Source organism: Nansenia antarctica (assembly GCF_963989245.1).
Source record: "Nansenia antarctica genome assembly, chromosome: 12".
Taxonomy (NCBI): domain Eukaryota; kingdom Metazoa; phylum Chordata; class Actinopteri; order Argentiniformes; family Microstomatidae; genus Nansenia; species Nansenia antarctica.
Window position 1 is genome coordinate 15707756 of NC_137682.1, and position 20193 is coordinate 15727948.

A 20193-nucleotide genomic window follows, 5' to 3' on the forward strand; every position below is an offset into this window, starting at 1 on the left:
ACAAAACATTGTTGTGTTGTTTAAAACATTCATATGAACTTGTTTTCTGAAGGTCTGAAAACACTGCATAGTTTATGGCATTTTGACCAGTTGTCATTTTCTGCAAATACATTTTCTAAATGACAACAATGTTGTAGTTTATAGAAGAAAAAAACATTTTACTCAAACACATACCTATAAATAGTAAAACCAGAGATACTTATAATTTTGCAGTGGTCTTGGTCTTGTTAAGTCGTGACGTGTTTCCGGGTCCAACGGTGGCTGAGGCGCTGTCTTCGAAATGCCGAAATAATAATAATAATTAATTATATTTATATAGCGCTTTTCCGAGGCTCAAATACCCTGACAATATGGAGAAAACGGGAAAGTGCTGTGTCCCTTGTTCAATGAATAGATCCGAGTCTAAAAAACGATTAAACCGTCATTCTACCGCTGTAGTTCACAGGTACTCTGGTGCGGAGAATTTCTGGTTTGGACTCGGAAATGGCTAAACGTCACTTTTGACGTCAGACTTAACAAGCAGAAGCAGGAAGTCCCTCCACCAGGACCATTTCGTCTGAATCTGCTGAAGGTAACGAGTTCTGGGTCAAAATGTATTTATTTGAATGACTTTAGTTGTTCTTAATTTCTTCTCCCAATAGCATCATCACACTGAGTACATGCTGTTGGGAGAAAACAAATCCAACATTCATGAGATCTAATTGATTCAATACCGTTTGAAAGTGCTTTTGCACAGTCACCAAGCAGTTGGTTGGTGTTAATCATCAACTAGAATAAAAAGTTCCAGAAGAAACTTTGTGGGCTTGCAAAGTCTTATTTTGGAGGTGGAAAGGGTTTAACGATGTTTCGATAGATAGATGCTGCAGTGCTGGGTAGCTCAGAATTAGAATTCGTCTCAAAGTCAATGAGAGGCAGGGTGCTTGTTTGTGAGGCCCTCTGCCATGGGGGAGAAACTGTCCACGTGGCGCAAGGTTTTGGTCTTTGGTGTTTTCGATATTTCGTGAGCTTGGAATGATAAGGTTCTATCTCCATTTTTGTCAAAATTGAGTTTTTTTTACATAATCTGACCCATTAGGTGTTTATTAATGCCTGTGTGATGTTATTTTTTAAATGTTGACATTTTTGAGTTAGTAATTAATAAAATACAAAGGTTCCATCTCATAAAACATAATGGAATGTAAAAACTTTGACGCTCAATATCTCTGAACTGCCCTAAACGGAGATAGAACCTTATCATTCTAAGCTCACGACACCTAAACAACTGATGCTGCTGCACATCTTGTAAAGATAACATGTTCTTATGTTATTATACTTATTTAGCTACAGCACAATATGTCTGATTTTAGCCCACCTAAATATACAAGTCTGTTATTCTGCAGCTAGACTAAAACTATGGATTTAGGCTGAGCTATTGTGGAAATTATGTTATTACACATTGCTACTTTATTTATTTTGGTGAAATATGAAATTTGCTTAAGGAAATGTGTCATGTGCAAGTTTGAACAAGATCAGATGATGATGTGTACAAAAATAAAGACTATAATGACACAAATGGATCTGTTGAGAAAACAGTTAACAGTCTCTACATAATGCATCAATTGCACTCAATAGGGACAAGCACATATCCCTCACAATGTCTTGTATATACAAACACTCAAGCTGAAGTCACGATTAAACAATAGCACCACATCTTTGCTCCATGTATTACTATGACTTAATGAACTATGAATAATTTAATGTGACTTTTGAAAGTGTGTCAGTCACAGTCATGTGTGTCTTCCTTTTTCGCCCTAGAGTCAGATGACGTGTCTGCTTAGAGAATCTTGTGCCATGAAGCTGTAGGCGGGTGGACACACCACAGCCCCTGTCTCTGTGACTGAGTCACCATGTCCTTAATGGGTCCACCTCGTTCCCCACCTGCCTCTACCTCCATCTCTTGGAGTAGCAGCCATGGTGACACCGCTGCTGCTGTGGGGACTCTGACCGCTATGCTCGACTCATACTGGCCCAAATGAACAAGATGAGGCTCCGCACAGATTTCTGTGACGTGAGGCTGAGGGTGGGTGGACGGGTCTTCAGTGTGCACAGGTTGGTCCTGGCTGCCAGCAGCCCCTACTTCTCTGCCCTCTTCTCCGGGGGGATGAGTGAGGCTGACAAGGAGGAGGTCCAGATCCTGGGAGTGGAGGCCGAAGTCTTCGAGGTCCTGCTGGAGTTTGTCTACACAGGTCCTCACAGGATACATGCTCTCCATACACAGACAGTATCTACACAACGATTAGAAGTCGAAAGAGAAAGATATATTGTTTGTATCATTCATGCATAGGACATTAGTTCATTCATTACACTAGTGTGTTTATGTATTTAAGGTCCTTTCTTTAGCTATTATTCTCAGTCAACAGACAATGTTCAGAAAGCTAATACACATGAATTGCACCACCATGTTATATAGCCTAGGTGATGCTTATTTTGATTGATGGTAGGATAGCTTCTTTGTTTGTGTGCATCTCTCTGAATGAAGTCTGAGCTGCTTGCCCCCCCCACCCCCCCCAGGTATGATCAACGTGACAGTGGAGAACATGCAGGAGCTGATGGTGGCAGCAGACATGCTGCAGCTGAGTGAGGTGGTGTCCATCTGTGGAGAGTTCCTCAAGGGCCACATGGACCCATCTAACTGCGTTGGTGTCTACCAGTTCCTGGAGCAGATCGCCTGTCTGGACATGCTGGAGTTCACTGAGAACTACATCCATGTCCACTTCCTGCAGGTGCAACATTCTCTTTCCTTCCTCATCCCTCTCTTTCCCTTTATCTTCCTTTTCTATAATTTGTATATTTAAGTTCCTAAATGACTTCTCCAAGGCAGGATCTCTCTCCTTACCACTCATTTTAATCTACTTTGTATGTAGCTATGACAGAAACGAATATCCCATCTTTAAATCAGTAAAAAAAAACGTTCACGCCAACACATAAAAACTCAAAGAAGAAACTCAAAGAAACTCTGTCTGTCTAGGTGTGTGTGTCTGATGAGTTCTGGGGCCTGTCGAAGGACCAACTGGTGAAGCTGTTGCGCAGCGAGGAGCTGAGGATTGAGGACGAGTACCAGGTGTTCACGGCAGCCATGGACTGGCTGCAGCAGGACGTGGCCAAGAGGAAGAAGCATGTGGTGGAGGTGCTGGATCCTGTACGCTTCCCTCTGCTCTCCCCACAGAGACTCTTCAAGTACATCGAAGGTAGTTGAGACCCACAGTACAGTTCAGAGGCAGTACACAGAGAAGCCTGGAGCTCACCTTGACGACTCACGACTTGACAGCACTGGATGATTCCATGCATTAAACTGACTGACTAGTCATTTAATTTCTCCTTGCAGGCATTTCTGACTTCAGCCTGCGGGTGGCACTGCAGACTCTGCTGAGGGAATACACAGAGGTGACCAAGTCTCCCAAGGAGAATAAGATGTACAGTCTGTTACAGCCTGCTAGGATGAGGCCCAGAAGAAAAGCCAGGAAATATCTTTATGCCATAGGTAAGCCTCTGTGGTAAACTTTAAAAGGGGCAGTCTGGGATTGGTATATACATTTTTGGACATTTAAATTAATGATTTGTTAACATTACAAAACACCCTCAAACTCACCGCCCTCACCTCACTCACTGCTTTCAAACAAATCCTGCAGCGAACCATAGTCGATCAATGCACCTGTTGATCACCGTCTCTCACCCATCCCATAACCCATCACTGCCTCATTTTAAGTACCCCTGCTCCAGTACCCCTGCTCCACTACCCCCGCTATCCCTCCCTCACTCCGCTCTTCCTCACCCCTACCTCCTCCGTCTCTCTCTCCTCTCTCTGACTGTTAGTATTTTAATGCATCTGTATTTGCCATTGTTTTATTGTTTTATTGTTTTATTGTTTATTGTATTACTTAACCTTGTTTTATTTCTAGCTTCCCACCCCCCCCCCCCAAAGAGCCACTGCTTTTTGGTCAGGCTGCATTTGCAACTAAGAATTTGTTCTTACATGTTTGCCTGGTTAAATAAAGGTTAAATAAAAAAATAAAATTAACATTTGTAGCCATTAATTCTTGAGCCCAAGCATACCATACTCAGTCTATTAATTTGAGATGTGTTACATTTCTCCAGCCCCATCCCTCAGCTGTTTACCCAAAAAGGTGGCGGGGAGACCTCTTTGTTGTTCCTGTAAAATCATTTGATTATCAAGTTTCAATACAGCCCTCATCTCCCTACGTTTGCGTAGTAAAAACACTCTCACGTCACGTCACGTCTGGTTTCGCCCTCTCAGGAGGCTACACTCGGCTGCAGGGCGTCCATTGGAGTGACAGCAGAGCCCTCAGCTGTGTGGAGCGCTTTGACTCCTTCAGTCAATACTGGACCACTGTGTCCTCCCTGCACCAGGCCCGCAGTGGGCTGGGTGTGGCCGTGCTGGAGGGCATGGTCTACGTGGTTGGAGGTGAGACAGTGCACTCAGTCTGTCTGTCTGTCTGTCTGTCTGTCTGTGAGAGGTAGAAGTAGAACAACTTCGTTATACAGTGTGGAAATCAACAGATGGTGGTCCCTCAAGTTCATGAGTAAAAACAAAAACGATGTACAAGTGCCATAATGCAATCACAGTCATACTGTATGCATACATGTTTGACATGTCGATATTTCACAGTGGAATTTCCATTTGACATAATATAATTGTGCTTTCCATTTGCTATTTCCCAGGCAAGAAGGACTCCATGATATTCGACTGCACAGAGAGATATGACCCAGTGACCAAGCAGTGGGAGGCAGTAGCCTCTTTGAATTTCCCACGCTGTGGAGTTGGCGTCTGCCCCTGTCACGGGGCGCTCTACGCACTAGGTAAACACCAGCCTGTCACTTGGGACATGCAGTACATGGAAGTAGATGTGAATAGAGTATCATGTGACCTCACTACTGTGCTCTTGCAGGTGGTTGGATCGGATCGGAGATTGGGGAAACGATGGAGCGCTACGACCCGGCAGAGAACAAGTGGGAGATCATCGGAAACATGGCAGTTCCACGATGCTATTTTGGCTGCTGCGAGTTACAGGGTTAGGCTCTCCCAGAGATCACTAAGGAACCTATGATTTAGAGACTAGCATGCTTATTCAGTGATAATTAAAAACAAATAAAATAAGAAGAATAAGAAGAAATGTATATATATAGTACATGTACAAGCAAAATGTAATACCATATTCACACCATATTTACCCTTTGATCTTAATGAACACTCGTAATGTTATTGTAATGTTATTGTTAGGAAGGTCCTCTGAACCAACTAGATCTGTGTGGCCTTTGATCGCTCTGCAGGGTTCATCTACGTGATCGGGGGACGAGATCACGAGAGGATGCAGCTGCGCTCGGCCGAGATGTACGACCCCATCTCCCACCGCTGGAGCGCCCTGCCTGCCATGGTTACACGACGGGAACACGTGGGCGTGGCCTGCCTCAACAACTGCATCTACGCCGTGGGAGGCTGGAACGAGGCGCTGGGCTGCCTGAAGACGGTGGAGAAGTACTGTCCTGAGGAGGTTGGAGCCTGTCTGTCTCTTGTCTGGTGTCTGTCTCTGCTGTCACACAGAAGGCTTCACAATTAGTACAATTAGTTAGTGTATTGGACATTGACCTTTGACTGAACAATAACATGAAGGGGATACTTCACAAAATACATGTTAACTGACTTGGCCCATGCTAAATGATGGTCGCCTATAGAGGGGAGGGTGGTGCCTGTATACTTAGATAAAGCCGCAGAGTCTACCCAATTGACTAAAAGATAGACTAAAAGGTTAGAGAGCTGAGATATTTATGTCAAAGATGTTTTTTTTCTATGAATCGCAATAGATGAGCATGTATTATTGACTAGTACAAAGACTGTGACTGTGTGTCTTTTAACCATAATGTGTCTTTCCTTCCACAGGAGAAGTGGGTGGAGGTGGCACCTATGGCGGTGGCGCGGGCGGGGGTGTCCGTATCAGCCGTAAATGGTCCGCTCTACGCTGTTAGATAGATAGATAGATAGATAGATAGATAGATAGATAGATAGACTTTATTTGTCATTGTTACAGTACAGGTACCAAACAACGAAATTTAGGAGGGGAGGCTCCCCTGGTGTTTAAGAAAGGAAAAAGAAACACATTTTGGAAAAAGCATAGATGCATAAAATCACAAGAAGATAAGGAGCTGGTTTACATCAATAGAGGCTATGTACACAATCCACTGTACTATACTGCACAGATAGTCAACTAGGGTTGTCATATTGCACAAGAAAGTATTTTTTTTCACATTTTTTTAAAGTGTCACAGTTTGCAGGCTTGAAAATGTACATGTTTGTGCCTCAGCACTAGCTGCCATTACAATCCGTCCGGACTTGTCCTGGGCCCAGAACTTAGGCCTTTTCTGTGTTCAGGGCCTTGACGGCCCTGTGGTAGAAGCTGTCCTTCAGTCTGTTTGTCCTAGCGGCCGGGGTCCTGTACCTCCTGTTCGAGGGCAGCTTGACAAAGTGTTCGTGCCCAGGGTGGGTCGGGTCCTTGGAGATCTTGGAGGCCCTCCTGAGACAGCGTGTTTCGTACAGCTCCTCCAGAGAGGGGAGGGTGGCGCCGGTGATCCCCTGTGCTGTTCTCACGACTCTCTGTAGATCGTTTCTCTCCGCTGCCGTGCAGCTGTGGTACCAGTTGGAGATGCCGAAGGTGAGGATGCTCTCCACTGCGCCGTGGTAGAAGGCCACCAGCATCTCCTGCTTGCTGTGTTGTTTCTTGAGGCATCTCAGGGTGTATAGCCGCTGTTGTGCCCTCTTGATGGTGCCTTTAGTGTTGTCCTTCCAGGCCAGGTCATCCCGTATGATGTGTCCCAGGAAACGGAGGTTTGAGACCATCTCTACGCTCTCTCCGTCGATGAGCAGGGGCAGGATCTCGGACTTTTTCCTCCTGTAGTCTACGATGAGTTCCTGGGTCTTTGACTTGTTTAGCAGCAGGTTGTTTACCTTGCACAGCTTGCTCAATTGCTCTACCTCATCCCTGTACGCCGCCTCGTCCCCCCCCGAGATACATCCCACCACGGTGGTGTCGTCTGCAAACTTTACGATGTAGTTGCTGGGGTGGATGGGGGTGAAGTCGTGGGTGTAGAGGTTGTAGAGGATGGGGCTTAGCACGCAGCCCTGGGGTGACCCAGTGCTGAGGCTGAGGGCTGTGGAGGTGTGGGGGCCCACCCGCACCCTCTGGGGGCGGTTGGTCAGGAAGTCCTTGATCCACGCACATATAGAGTGTGATAGACCCAGGTCTAGTAGTTTGGTCACTAGCCTGTCTGGAAGGATGGTGTTAAAGGCGGAGCTGAAGTCCACGAAGAGCAGTCTCGCGTAGCTGTTTCCCCTCTCCAGGTGGGATAGAGTGGCGTGGAGAGTCGTCGCTATGGCGTCCTCTGTGGACCTGTGGGCTCTGTAGGCGAACTGGTATGGATCCAGGTTGGGCGGGAGGCGTGTGAGTATGTGGGCCCGGACTAGTTTCTCGAAGCACTTCATGATGATTGGTGTGAGTGCCACCGGGCGGTAGTCGTTTAGGCAGCTCACCGTGCTTTTCTTCGGGACTGGGATGATAGTTGAGGTTTTCAGGCAGGGTGGGACGGTGGCCTGGGACAGGGACTGGTTAAAGATGTTGGTTGAAGAGGCATGGCTAGGTTTCAAAACCAAATTCCTAAATATTATTGACAGTATAGCCCCCATGAGAACCACCAGGGTTAAAACCCGATCGGAACCATGGATGAATTCGGACATTCTAAATGCTATGAAAGTCAGAGACCTAAAATGCTCTGAAGTTCAAAAATGCAAATCAAAATTAGTGAAACACTTAAACGAAGATCACAAAACCCACTTTGAGAAAATTAAAAAACAATGCAACAAACTATGCAATCAGGTAATTACCATGACCAAATCTGCTAAGAAAGAATACCTCGATAACAAAATCGAAGAAAACTTAAACAAACCACGTGACCTTTGGAAGCTACTTAATAGCCAACTAGGTTGCAGTCAAAAACTCAAAACCAGGTCTACAAACATCAGCATCAAATCTGGTGATTCTCTCCTTACAGACAAGCTGGATGTGGCTAAGTGCTTAAACACTTTCTTTACAACCATAGCCACTAAATTAGTTAACAATCTACCACCCCACTCAGGGCGTTATGGTGTAGAGCACATCCGTGAGTTCTACAATAAACTGGGTGTACGCAATGATGATTTTAAACTCTCCATGGTGTCAAACGATGAGGTGTTTAAAAAGCTAGGCGCTCTACACTCAGAAAAGGCCACGGGCCATGACAATATTCCAGCCAGATTTCTAAAAGACTCAGCTGCCTCCATTACCCCAATCATCACCCACATAATAAACCTCTCCATCAAACAGGGACACGTCCCCCTTGACTTTAAAATAGCAAGGGTAACCCCACTGTATAAAAAAGGAAGCAAATTAGACCCAGGCAACTACCGACCTGTTTCTATTCTTAATTCCATCTCGAAACTTATGGAAAAAATAGTTTATGAACAGGTCGATAGGTACCTTACCGAAAAAAAGCTGATGTATGAATTTCAATCAGGATTCAGAACATCCCATTCCACTGACACATGCCTTCTCTATTTGAACGACCACATCAACCATGAGGTGGACTCGGGCAAGTACTGCGGCATGGTCATGCTGGACCTCCAGAAGGCCTTCGACACAGTAGATCACCACATATTGTTAGATAAACTGAAAGCAATTGGGTTCGATAGAACATCGGTGAGCTGGATGCAATCCTACTTAGAGGGGAGGGAACAGGTGGTTAGTGTGAACGGAACACTGTCCCCCCCCCTCCCAGTGACCTGCGGCGTTCCACAAGGAAGCATTTTGGGACCTTTACTGTTCCTAATATATGTGAATGACATGTCATCAGCATGTGATTGCAATTTGTTCCTGTTCGCGGATGACTCGGCTCTGCTGGTCTCTGACAGGGACATATTGCAGGTGGAAAAAGCGCTAAGCACTGAACTGAGTAGAATCTGCATCTGGCTAGCTGACAATAAACTATCAATACACCTAGGTAAAACTGAAACCATCCTATACGGATCCCCATCTAAACTCAGAAAGGCTGAAAATTTTAAAATAAAAGTGGGTAACATTAATATCACAAGAAAAGAGGATATTACATACCTGGGCTCCATCTTAGAGGCAAATCTTTCCGGAGATAAAATGGCAGCAAAAGTAATCAAAAAAGTGAACCATAGAACTAGATTCTTGTACAGGATATCCTCACTTGTCAGTAAAAACACACTGAGGACCCTAACAGGAGCTCTCATTCAATGTCACTTCGACTATGCCGTAACATCATGGTACTATAGAACCACAAAGGCCCATAAAACAAGACTCCAGACAGCCCAAAATAAACTGGTTAGGCTTCTGCTAGGCCTCAACCCTAGGACACATCTAACCGCTGCTCATTTTTTGAGCCTTGATTGGCTACGAGTAGTTGACAGAGTGCAGCAGCTTGCACTGGGCCTGGTCTTCAAGATACGCTACACCACAAAGACACCCAAGTACCTGTCAACATACTTCCAAAAAGTGAACAACGTCCACACATACAACACCAGAGGAAGCTCCACGAACCACGTTCAACCGCGTTGCACCACAAACAAGGGGTTAAACTCGTTTGCAAACTATGCAGTAAAAATGTGGAACGCCCTTCCTATAATCTTAAAGGAGTGCAAAACACTGCCCACCTTCAAAACCACTCTCAAAAAACATTTACAGGAGGCTGCAATCCGTAACTGGACCCTCTAAATCAAAAATCAGATTAAAAGACCCGAACTACCCACTGTACATACTTTGTGTTTTGTCCCCCGCCCCCACCTGTGGTGTATGTCCCCACCTGTCCTACCCGCTGTACATACCTTATGTTTTGTTGTATTGTTCTTCCCATGATGGATGTGTGTTTATCTTGTAGATAGTAATAGTTATTTGTCTGTATTATCTTGTAGATAGTACTAGCTTTTTTGTCTGTCTTACATGTAACGATGAATTGAGAATCAAGGACCCCAATTGAAATAAGCCAGTGGCTTTCTTGGGTTTTTATCCTGTTAGTTGACCTTGTATGTAATATGTACTTTCATGTACCTACTTCTGCAAATCTTCTAATAAAGTTTTCAATCAATCAATCAAATCATAATGTGCAATGTATACAGACATCTTTATTCAGAAATGATCTAATGATTATGCTATACTAGTTTCCAGCCTGTGCAATTGATTTTCTGTTTAGTCAACTGTTAGTAGCTTTAGTCAATGTTAAAAAGAGTGACAGTTTCTCTTTTCAAAAAGTAGGATCTAGGACTTTTCCCACCTGTTTTTTTAAGTTTAGGATTTGCATTAATAATGCTAGTGTTCCAGAGTAGGTAAGGCATGTACCTTCCTCTCCACTTCATTGCAGTATTTTTCTGGAAGTCCAGCAGCCCTGAAAGAAAAAACGAGTAAACATGAATTGATTCGGCGTATCGAAAATGGCCTCTTACTGTAGTTTACACACTGTAGAAAGCTTAATGTAAATGCTCTGTATTTTCTATTGCAATTCACTAACTTGAGTTCCTTCAGCTTCTTCTCCTTGATCTCATCCAGGCGTATGCGACGCTGGCGGGCCTCTTCGTCCAGACGGTCTCCCTCTTTGAAGACCTCCCTGCGCTGTGTGACGGCCTGTAGCTCACGCTCCCTCACCTGCTGACGTATCCCGTCCGCATGGCGAAGGACCTTCTGCCTGTGATTGTCCTCCTTGTCCTTCTCCTTAGAGATGGACACCTGCTGGGCTCTGGTGGAAGAGGAAGCAGGGCAAAGAGACTGTTTGGAACTATAGTTACAACTATAGTTAGTACTGTGTGTAATATTTACTTACGAGCTCAAAAGGCAGTGTTTGTCTTCCGAAGAAAGTGTGACATTGCGGACATACCTCAACACCCTCTCAAATTCAGCCCTCTCTCGCCCGGCCTCAATGGAAAGGAGGTGCTCTTTGTGGGTGACCTGCTCCAAGCGCGCTGCCTTCAATCTCTCCTCCTCCTCTACTTTCTTTTTGAGCTGCTCTTTCTCTTTTCTCCTCCACTCCCTCTCTGCAGCCTCCTGGTTCCTCCGGGCTCGAAGCTCATCCTGACAGTCACATAGAAACACTCCCTGTTAATGTCTCCATGTCCTCTACAGCCAATTAGGTATCATACTAGAATAGCAACTTGTTTGCCTGGTCGCCACAACAAAAGAAATAGGTGTTGGCTAATAGAACAAAGGGTTTGGTGCAACTGGGCAAGCAAAATGTCTTGAGCTGAAAATGAGTTCAGGATGGCTGTTATGGTTGTGTGTGTTAAGGGGATAAATAAGTGAACTTGATGCTAACCTGCTCAGCTTTGAAGTCTCTGTCTCTCTCCTGCAGGGCTCTCAGTCTGGCCACCTCCTTCTCCTTCTCTCTCTTGATGCGTCTCTGTTCAGCCTCATACTCAGCCTCTCGCTCCTGTAGAGGTCATACAGAAATGAGTCTTTGTCCACCTCAAAGACTAATCTATTGGTTTGTGTGTGTTGGAGGGGGGGGGGGTACTGCACTGATCCACACAGTACACACATTTTGTACTGTATTCTCACCATTTTCTTGCGGGTGTACTCCATGGCTCTGAGGTTAGCCAGTCTCTCCTCTTCCTTCTTGTGTTCCTTGGCCAGCAAGCTGTCCTCATTGATGCGGAGGATCTCCAGTTGCAGCCTCCGCTGCTCCTCCTTCTTCCTCTCCAAAGCCTGTACCCACACAACCACAGATTGATCAGTCAGCCACACACACACACACACACACACACACACAGACATACAGTGCATATACCACACGCAGCCTACGTCCATACACACCACTCTGAGTTTTCAACTAGTTTGTTCCAGAATGATTATAGAATTGCTGTGCTGCACTAAAATACCTCCAGCTCCTCCACCTGCATCCTCTCTAGGTTCTCCAGCATCTGCTGCCCCTCCTGCTCCTTCACCTCATCCTGCAGCATCCGGTCCTCCAGACGCTCCTGCATCTGATTCACAATCAGCTGCTTTCCCCTGGACACTCACAAAACAGAGGAAAGAGTTGAGGTGTTGTATGGTAGAGACAGACTGACGTCTGGTGTGTGTGTGTGCGCGTCTGTGTGTGTGTGTGTCATAACGAGGCCTCACTGGATCCTCTGATGTTTGCGTTGCTCGACGATCTGGTCCTGGGCCTCCAGGGCTCTCCTGCGGTCCAGCTCCATCATGGCATCCAGATGCGTCTCCTCCTCTTGCAGCTCAGTCAGGATCTGCTGCTTCTCCAGTATCTGAGCATCACGCACTGCGTGGCATTGGGCACCTAGGATCAGCTGAGGACCAGAAAGGTACCCACATGGACAATAGGACACACACGCTTACACAGAGGTGGGAGAGTATGGTCAGTGAGTAGGTAAGATACTGCAGGAATGTGTTAGTTAAGTAATTTAAAATATATATATTATAAAGGAGGTATGAACCACACAAGTGAAAGAGTGACCAGTTAATTTCCTACCTCATTGAGTTTCTTGACTTCATCCTCCTGCTCCATCCTCATGGCGTTGGCTCTCTCCAACAGGTACTGAGCCTTGTCCTTGGCCTCGGCCTCCAGCTCACTCAGACCCTGGTTCTTCTGACGCGACAGGTCGGCCTGACGGATATTAGCCTTCCTCTCCTCAGCAGCATCCTAGCCAGAGTTAACCATAGTAAACTTAGGTCAGTTTAGGCCTACACCTAATTGTTAAGGACAGGACTGTGGTAAGCTGAGCTGATCATAGATCTGTGTTGTAGGTGTTGAAGCAGATATATGACATAGTTCGTCATACAGTGTCATGTATGAAGGGTTGCTCGCAGAAGAGCAACAGAACACACAAACATACACAGATACACACACACACACACATATACACAGATACAAACACAAACACACACACACACACACACACACACACACAAACACACACACACACACACACACACACACACACCCTCACAGAGCAACATTCCTCACCATGGCGTCTTCCCTTTCCTTCTTCTGGGCTCCCAACATGGCGTCCCTCTCTTCCTTGGTTGGAACTTGAGATGCTAATGCAATACGCTTAAACTCAGTCGGCCGGAAGATTATGGACAGACCAGGTGGATCCTTACTTGAGATCCTGGCAAAATGACAGTAAATTTGTTCCGAATTTGTATTTGACCACTGGTAAAGTCGTTGTACATGTTTACTGCTACAATGCTGCTTTTGCCAAGTCAAATACTTTAGGATAGGCTTTTCTTAATGTTCATCAGATAATTGCAGTGCATGTTAGTAACTGGATACTTGCTTCAGGTCACGGATGAGGTCCATGGTAATAATGCGAACTGTCTCTGGTTTCTGAGCCTTCTGACTTGTAGCAGAGCAGGGCTGGACCCTGGGTAATGAGCAGCCCCTTCTCTCAGAGTCTTTCACATCACAGGTTGACAGCTTGGGTGGGAAAAAAAATCCAACATAAATTTCCACCATATCTCTCTGATACTCACCTACTTTGAGGTGTAGTGCTGAGGCACAAACATGTACATTTCAAGCCTGCAAACTGTGACACTTTAAATAACGTGAAAAAATACTATTGTGCAATATGACAACCCTAGTTGACTATCTGTGCAGTATAGTACAGTGGATTGTGTACATAGCCTTTATTTATGTAAACCAGCTCCTTACCTTCTTGTGATTTTATTCTTTTTCTAAAAGTTTTTTTTTTTTTTTCCTTTCCTAACACCAGGGGAGCCACCCCTCCTAAATTTCGTTGTTTGGTACCTGTACTGTAGCAATGACAATAAAGTCCATTCATTCATTCATTCATTCATACTCTGCTATTAACCTCCCATGACCCACCTGACCTGTGGCTCACCTGTTTTGGGGTTCCAAAGAGACTTTCATCCACATGGGAGGTGAGGGCATGGGTGCGATAGCGGCGTGGATGGGAGCTGCCCAAGCCTCGTTTAGATGAAGAGCCAGAGGCACTCCGTGTCTGGAGGCGAGACAGGACATGAGACAGGACATGAGTCATGTACAAACCTCCACTTAGCTACTAATGATGCAACGAATGTCAGAGAAGTGTGTCCCACGATTCAAAACGTTAGCTACCATGGTCTTTCAAATTGTTCTCTCTCGCCAACCAACATGACATAATAATTAAAACATTGAACAGAAGATCAACAGAACACCATTATTATAATACGAGATAGTATTATGAAACAGCAGTCCGGTGTATGAAGCAGGTACCAGTTCCTTCGCCTGTATCATTGTAGGCTGTGGGACGTTTGCACGAAGGTGTTTTGTTGTTGTTGCGTCTCCATGGAAACTACTGCGCTGCACGCACGCGTCAACCCCAGCAGCGTCAGGCGCGCGTCTCAACCGTGTCTCACGCTGCTACCGCGGCACGCCATCTAGAACAAAAACAAAACAAAAAACAAATATTATGGACATATTACTACTAGCCTACAGATGGCATGTATAACTGTAGGGGGCCGGACTTATATTTATTTATTTTATTTAGGCATAATTAGCATATTATTGTTTAATATTTTAACTTTCTTTCCAAATGTATGTTATTAATGGCTTATTATCAGTGTTAACAGACTCCTGACACCTATACTGCAGCCAGCCACCAGGGGGCGATCAAGATATTTTGGCTTCACTTTGTTATTACACATTGTAATCATTTTCAGTTATCAATCATGCAAAATGTCACTCTCAGACAACCTGAAGCGTAAAATTCACGTGGAAAACCGCAGTTTTAATGAGGAATGGACTGACAAGTACGCATTCATCTGGCCAACATTTAGTAAAGCAAAACCTGTAGGCTATGCCTCATCTGCACTGAAACGGTAGTTGTTGAAAAACGATACAATCTTCGCCGTTACAATTATACAAGGCATGCATCTTTCAGAGAATCATACCCTGAGAAGTCATACCCTGAGACTGCTCCTCCTGAGACATCTACTGCACCCCAGAACTGCGTCTCCTGAAGACACCCGCTTTTCCCCTCTACTGTGTCCCCTAAAAACTTCTATTGACCCCGTTGTACTGTTTCTCTGTTTCTCCAGATATATAAATAAAAAACAACAACCTGAGCTGGATTATTCTTCCTGCTACGACTGGTCACTGGTGGATTGATGATTCATTTGCTTAGTCAAATGTATTGATTGTAAGTCGCTTTGGAATAAGGTGTCTGCTAAATACCAAAAAATGATGCTGCCATGAAAGGCACCTGGTACCTGTTGGGGGGCGGGCCACCGGCGGAGACTTTTCACTACCCGTGTCTTTGGACTCAGTGGAGATCTATGACCCCCACCTGGACACCTGGACTGAGATCGGCAACATGATCACCAGCCGCTGTGATGGAGGGGTGGCCGTCCTCTGAGAGACAGGTCCACTGTTTCCATCCAGAGCCAATAATGAGACTGGTTTTGGATACAATGAAAGATCCTGGTGTTTAGGGTACTCCAATGGTGAATATTGGTTAAGACACAATGGTGTTAAGACGAAAGTCTCAGGGTCTCTGTGCTCCAGAGTTGGAGTGTACCTGGATCACAGGGCAGGTATTCTGTCATTCTACAATGTCTCTGACACAATGACCCTTCTCCACAGAGTCCAGACCACATTCACTCAGGCCCTCTATCCTGGGTTTGTGCTTTGTGGCTATGGGAATGAGGCTGAGCTGTGTTTACTTTTCTAGGGGATCCCCATGCAGTCTTGCTTTATATTGTCCTACTATTCTGTACAAATCAAATACATTCTGTCATTTTGTCCTGAGAGATTTATTTCTCTCATCTATGATTCTCACACGACTAGCTCTCAGATTGTGAACTGTGTAAATCTAGAACAAGGTTATTGTAAATCTAGAACAAGGTTATTGTAAATCTAGAACAAGGTTATTGTAAATCTAGAACAAGGTTTTTTGTAAATCTAGAACAAGGTTATTGTAAATCTAGAACAAGGTTATTGTAAATCTAGAACAAGGTTATTTGCGCCAATTTGATGATATTATCATCAGTCAGGGGATCCTTATCTTTGGTGAAACTTTACTTCCTCGTCCTAATTATTAGAGATTTATCTTCCCCATCTTCTTTTTATTTGTTATTTTTCTTAATACACTTGACTTCATAGTGTGAGATTTATTACATGAATCATGAGTCAAGTAGTGAATATTATTTCTGATATTTCTTCTGCCTTTGTTCATTTGGTTAATTGCAGCTAGCAATGATAAGACACACTTGTACACACACACATGTATCAACACACTAGGCAGTTAAAACTTCTCAGTTGGTTTGCTAGCAAACTTTAGAATTAGGGGCCATTATAAATGTTTGAAAGCTGTTTGAAAGTAAAGTAGCCAAAAAAGAATACTTCAAAGTATTAAATCTGTCTGTACTACTATGGAGACAGTGCTGAATTGTGTGACATTAAATAGAGGTTCCAATAAGAATGAGTTATGATTTACCTTGACTTACTCCAGTATGCTCTTGCTATGGAATTGTTCATTTCATCAATGTCAAATGTTTTCATTACAATTTTACAGTACAGTTCATTTTTCGTTGTTGGAGCTGTAAAACAAACAACTAAGACTAAGAGTAAAAAGGTGCGACACCTGTTTTTGCACTCAATTCTTCCCCAAGTCTTTGTTAAGAACATGGCTTGTTGAGATTTTATCTTAACGTATTTGTGTTCCACAGTTGTTGATATTTGTTGTAAGTATCTTGATTTTTTATGTGTCAGGATTTGGATTTGTTGTTACATTACACAAATAAGTCTCTTTAACCACTTTGGGATGTCATGCCAGTTCTGAACGCATGGCTAGTCCACTTAACCCTCCTCCAGACCAGTCTGAATATCTCTCCTCCAACCCTTTACTGTGGCTACTTTTTACTGGCTACTGCTAAAATGTGTTCTGAGCTTCTCTCCAGACTTAAGCAGTGCTGCCTCACACATTTAGACTGTAATATAACCGTCATGCTATCCAAGCATAAAATGTCTCCATAAAGATTTCTGGGTCAAAATAATTTTCATTGAATTACTTTAGTTGTACTTCATTTAGCTTGCCTGGTACACCGGGTGTGCAGCGTTTGCACTTTTGGAACTATTTCATTGGCTCCATCACACTGCTCATGCTTTTAGGAGAAAACAAATTTTGTTTTAACCGACATTGGATTATTAGACAATAATCTCCAGACTTTAATTATTCAATGCAGATTAAAAGTGCTCGCCCAGACACCAAGCACTAGTTGGTTGATATTATAGGCAATCAGATAGTAATGTTTCTACCAGGAGAGTTTCACTTACCGTACTCTCAGGTTTTGTAGATATGTGTTTTGCTACAGTTATTCTCTGTACTGTCTTTGAACTATTTATTACTATGTGTGTTTCTGTGCAAATGAAAAATGTTTGGTAACGATTAAAGGGTTTGGTAGAATGTGAGTGTACATTGTTGTACCCTAGGTGACGTGTGCTATGAACATGCTATGGTGGCCTCCTCTGTAGACTTGCTGTGTTACTTTTTATGTCAAAGCCTGGTCACTCATTAGACAATAAAGTCAATTACATTCCTTTCATGAAGCCTTTTTTTTGCTCTTTGCTTTTGTTATATTCATATTGTGATGACAACTAAGTGCAACTTTCTAGGAAATTGTCAAATACTGTAGTCATTTGTTTCTTTTACAACTGGAGAGGTCTAGAAGTTGTTGCCTGTACACTTCTATAGATTCTGCCACCAGTGGCACAAAAGGATAAGAATTTGGTTTGTTGTCCCCAAAATTAGACCTCATTGGATAGCAGGGAGAGGACTTACCTCTCCACACCTGTGAGCAAAAGCTTAGGGATTCTGGTTACTTACTTACTTACTTACTTACTTACTTACACACACACACACACACACACACACACACACACACACACACACACACACACACACACAAATCAGCTATGCATAGACACAAAACCAGGAGGTTTCCAGTCACACTTTATGGTTATAAATGTTGAAAGCTCCAAAGGAAATTAGCTTAAAATAACACTTTAATCAAATACACCACACAAACTGTAACCATTAAGGATTGGCATGTGGTGTGGTTTCACACTTCTGGTAAATATGGATTAAATTAAATAAGAACCCAGTGGAATGTAACGTTTTAAAATCTATTGAGAATTTCTCTCTCTCTCTCTCTTTCTCTCTCTCTCACACACACACACACACAAATAAATAAGTCATACTACACACCATCTTTAAGGCCACAAAGCTCTCGAATTTTTTTTTTTAAATGTTGAGACCACTCCAAATGTTTCTTAAATCAGCATCTCTCCATGTATGAGATGTATTATTACTTTATCAATGTAGGGTTACTTATTTGTATTGTGTTTTTTGATTCTGAATGCTGCAATACCAATGTTGACGAACCAAAGCCAAAGAATGTTACTCTTGTGTACTTGTACAGTGAGATGTAATAAAAGCGATTCTGATTCTGATTCTGATGTATGGCAGCTATTCTATTCCAGTGTCTGTTGAATTCCAACCCAGGCACACCTCATTCTACTTGAGATATTCTATATTGAGATATTGGCCACTTCCCTACTCAGACTATGGGAGTATGGTTTTCCACCACGCAATTTTAATCACGTCTTTTTTATTATTATTATCTTTCAGACGATTATTAACCGCCATGTCGAAGTCTGGATGGCCGAGCGGTCTAAGGCGCTGCGTTCAGGTCGCAGTCTCCTCTGGAGGCGTGGGTTCGAATCCCACTTCAGACATAGTTTATGCTGTTGCATGTGGGGGAAACCCTGCTGCCACCCTCACCCCACATTTCTCCCTAGCAACCTTCCACCGCCTTGCACCCCGATTACTAACTCTCAAAGCCATTCTCTCTTTCAAAGCATTTAATAAACTGCTATTAGCTATCGTATTTCAAACGTATACACTGACTCTGTTTTCTATCAATAATAAATAAATAACATATGTTATATTATTTTGAAATGTGTAGTGGGTAGTATTCACCATTTCTTGTGGGTAAAGAGGGTAGAAAGTTAGCCACTAAACTAACTAGACAGCATACTGTAGATGTAGAGGCCTTACATGACTTAACCATGGAGGACAAAGTGAAGGAAATGTACAATGCAATCTATAAGACATACAGTGAGGGAAAGAACAAAGAAGTATTCAACACAGCAACCATTTTTTAATTCAACATATTTCCATTGCAGCTATTCACATGAAATTTAGACCAGACAATGGTATTAACTCAATAAAACTATACAGCTAAAGAAATTGTAACACTCCGAGTGAGGTACTGATCAGGTGATCACCTGAACCAAATCGTATTTAACAAGGACAAGTATAAAACCCCTGCTGTGGTCATCACCATCCTCTTGCAATAGGATCAGCTGGATGGCAAAAACAGTGCTAGTAGTAATTGGAATTGGAATCAGAATTGGAATCAAAAATAACGATTGACCATGGCAGAAGAGTTGAAAATGAAAGTTTGGAGTGAGGAAAATACAGTGAGTGTCAGGTTGCTTCCATCCATAAAATGTCAAAGACGGCGGTTCATAAGAACAAGGTCAAGCAGCAGCAGACATTGGGGACGACAAAGCTACAGACCGGCAGAGGGTGAAAACGACTCTCCACTGACAGGGATGACCGCCAACTCATTAGAATGTCACTCAACAACCGGAGGATGACATCAAGTGACCTATGAAGAATGACAAACGTCAGCTGGGGTGAAGTGCACGGCGAGGATGGTTGGAAACAGGCACCTAAGGGAAGGGATGAAGCTAGAAAAAAGCCCCTCATCAATGATGGAAGCAAAGAAGAGCCAGGCTGAGGTTTGCAAAAGACCATAAGGATTGGACTATAGAGGACTGGAGTAAGGTCATCTTCTCTGATGACTCAGATGAGAGGCCTACAAGCCACAGTGTCTCTCGCACCCACTACGAAATTTGGTGGAGGATCGGTGATGATCTGAGGGTGCTTCAGCAAGGCTGGAATCTGGCAGATTTGTCTCTGTGAAGGACACATAAATCAAGGCACGTACAACATTGTTCTGGAAGAAAAAGTGCTTCTTGGTCACAAGCCATCAAACTAAGCCGAGCTGCTTGAATCTTTGT

The 20193-nt window shown here is 43.7% G+C and overlaps 2 protein-coding genes across 2 annotated transcripts; one reads left to right on the forward strand and one right to left on the reverse strand.

Moving 5' to 3' along the window:
- Positions 1-1969: 1969 nt before the first annotated feature.
- On the forward strand, positions 1970-15460 carry LOC308168913 (actin-binding protein IPP-like; the record flags this gene model as incomplete). Its single annotated transcript, XM_080543555.1, has 10 exons — positions 1970-2225; positions 2551-2762; positions 3008-3227; positions 3365-3520; positions 4295-4462; positions 4720-4857; positions 4947-5069; positions 5329-5549; positions 5936-6016; positions 15317-15460. Coding segments are annotated over 10 exons (1719 nt in total), but the record flags the coding sequence as incomplete, so codon positions are not given.
- LOC308168489 (cilia- and flagella-associated protein 45-like) lies at positions 10410-14483 on the reverse strand (the record flags this gene model as incomplete). The annotated part of the gene is made up of 12 exons (XM_080543089.1): positions 10410-10485; positions 10609-10833; positions 10972-11165; positions 11407-11520; positions 11649-11795; positions 11969-12098; positions 12213-12391; positions 12574-12744; positions 13069-13200; positions 13378-13521; positions 13946-14065; positions 14463-14483. The coding sequence occupies 12 exons, from the start codon at positions 14481-14483 to the stop codon at positions 10410-10412; spliced, it is 1653 nt and encodes a 550-aa protein (XP_080399215.1).
- Positions 15461-20193: the final 4733 nt, after the last annotated feature.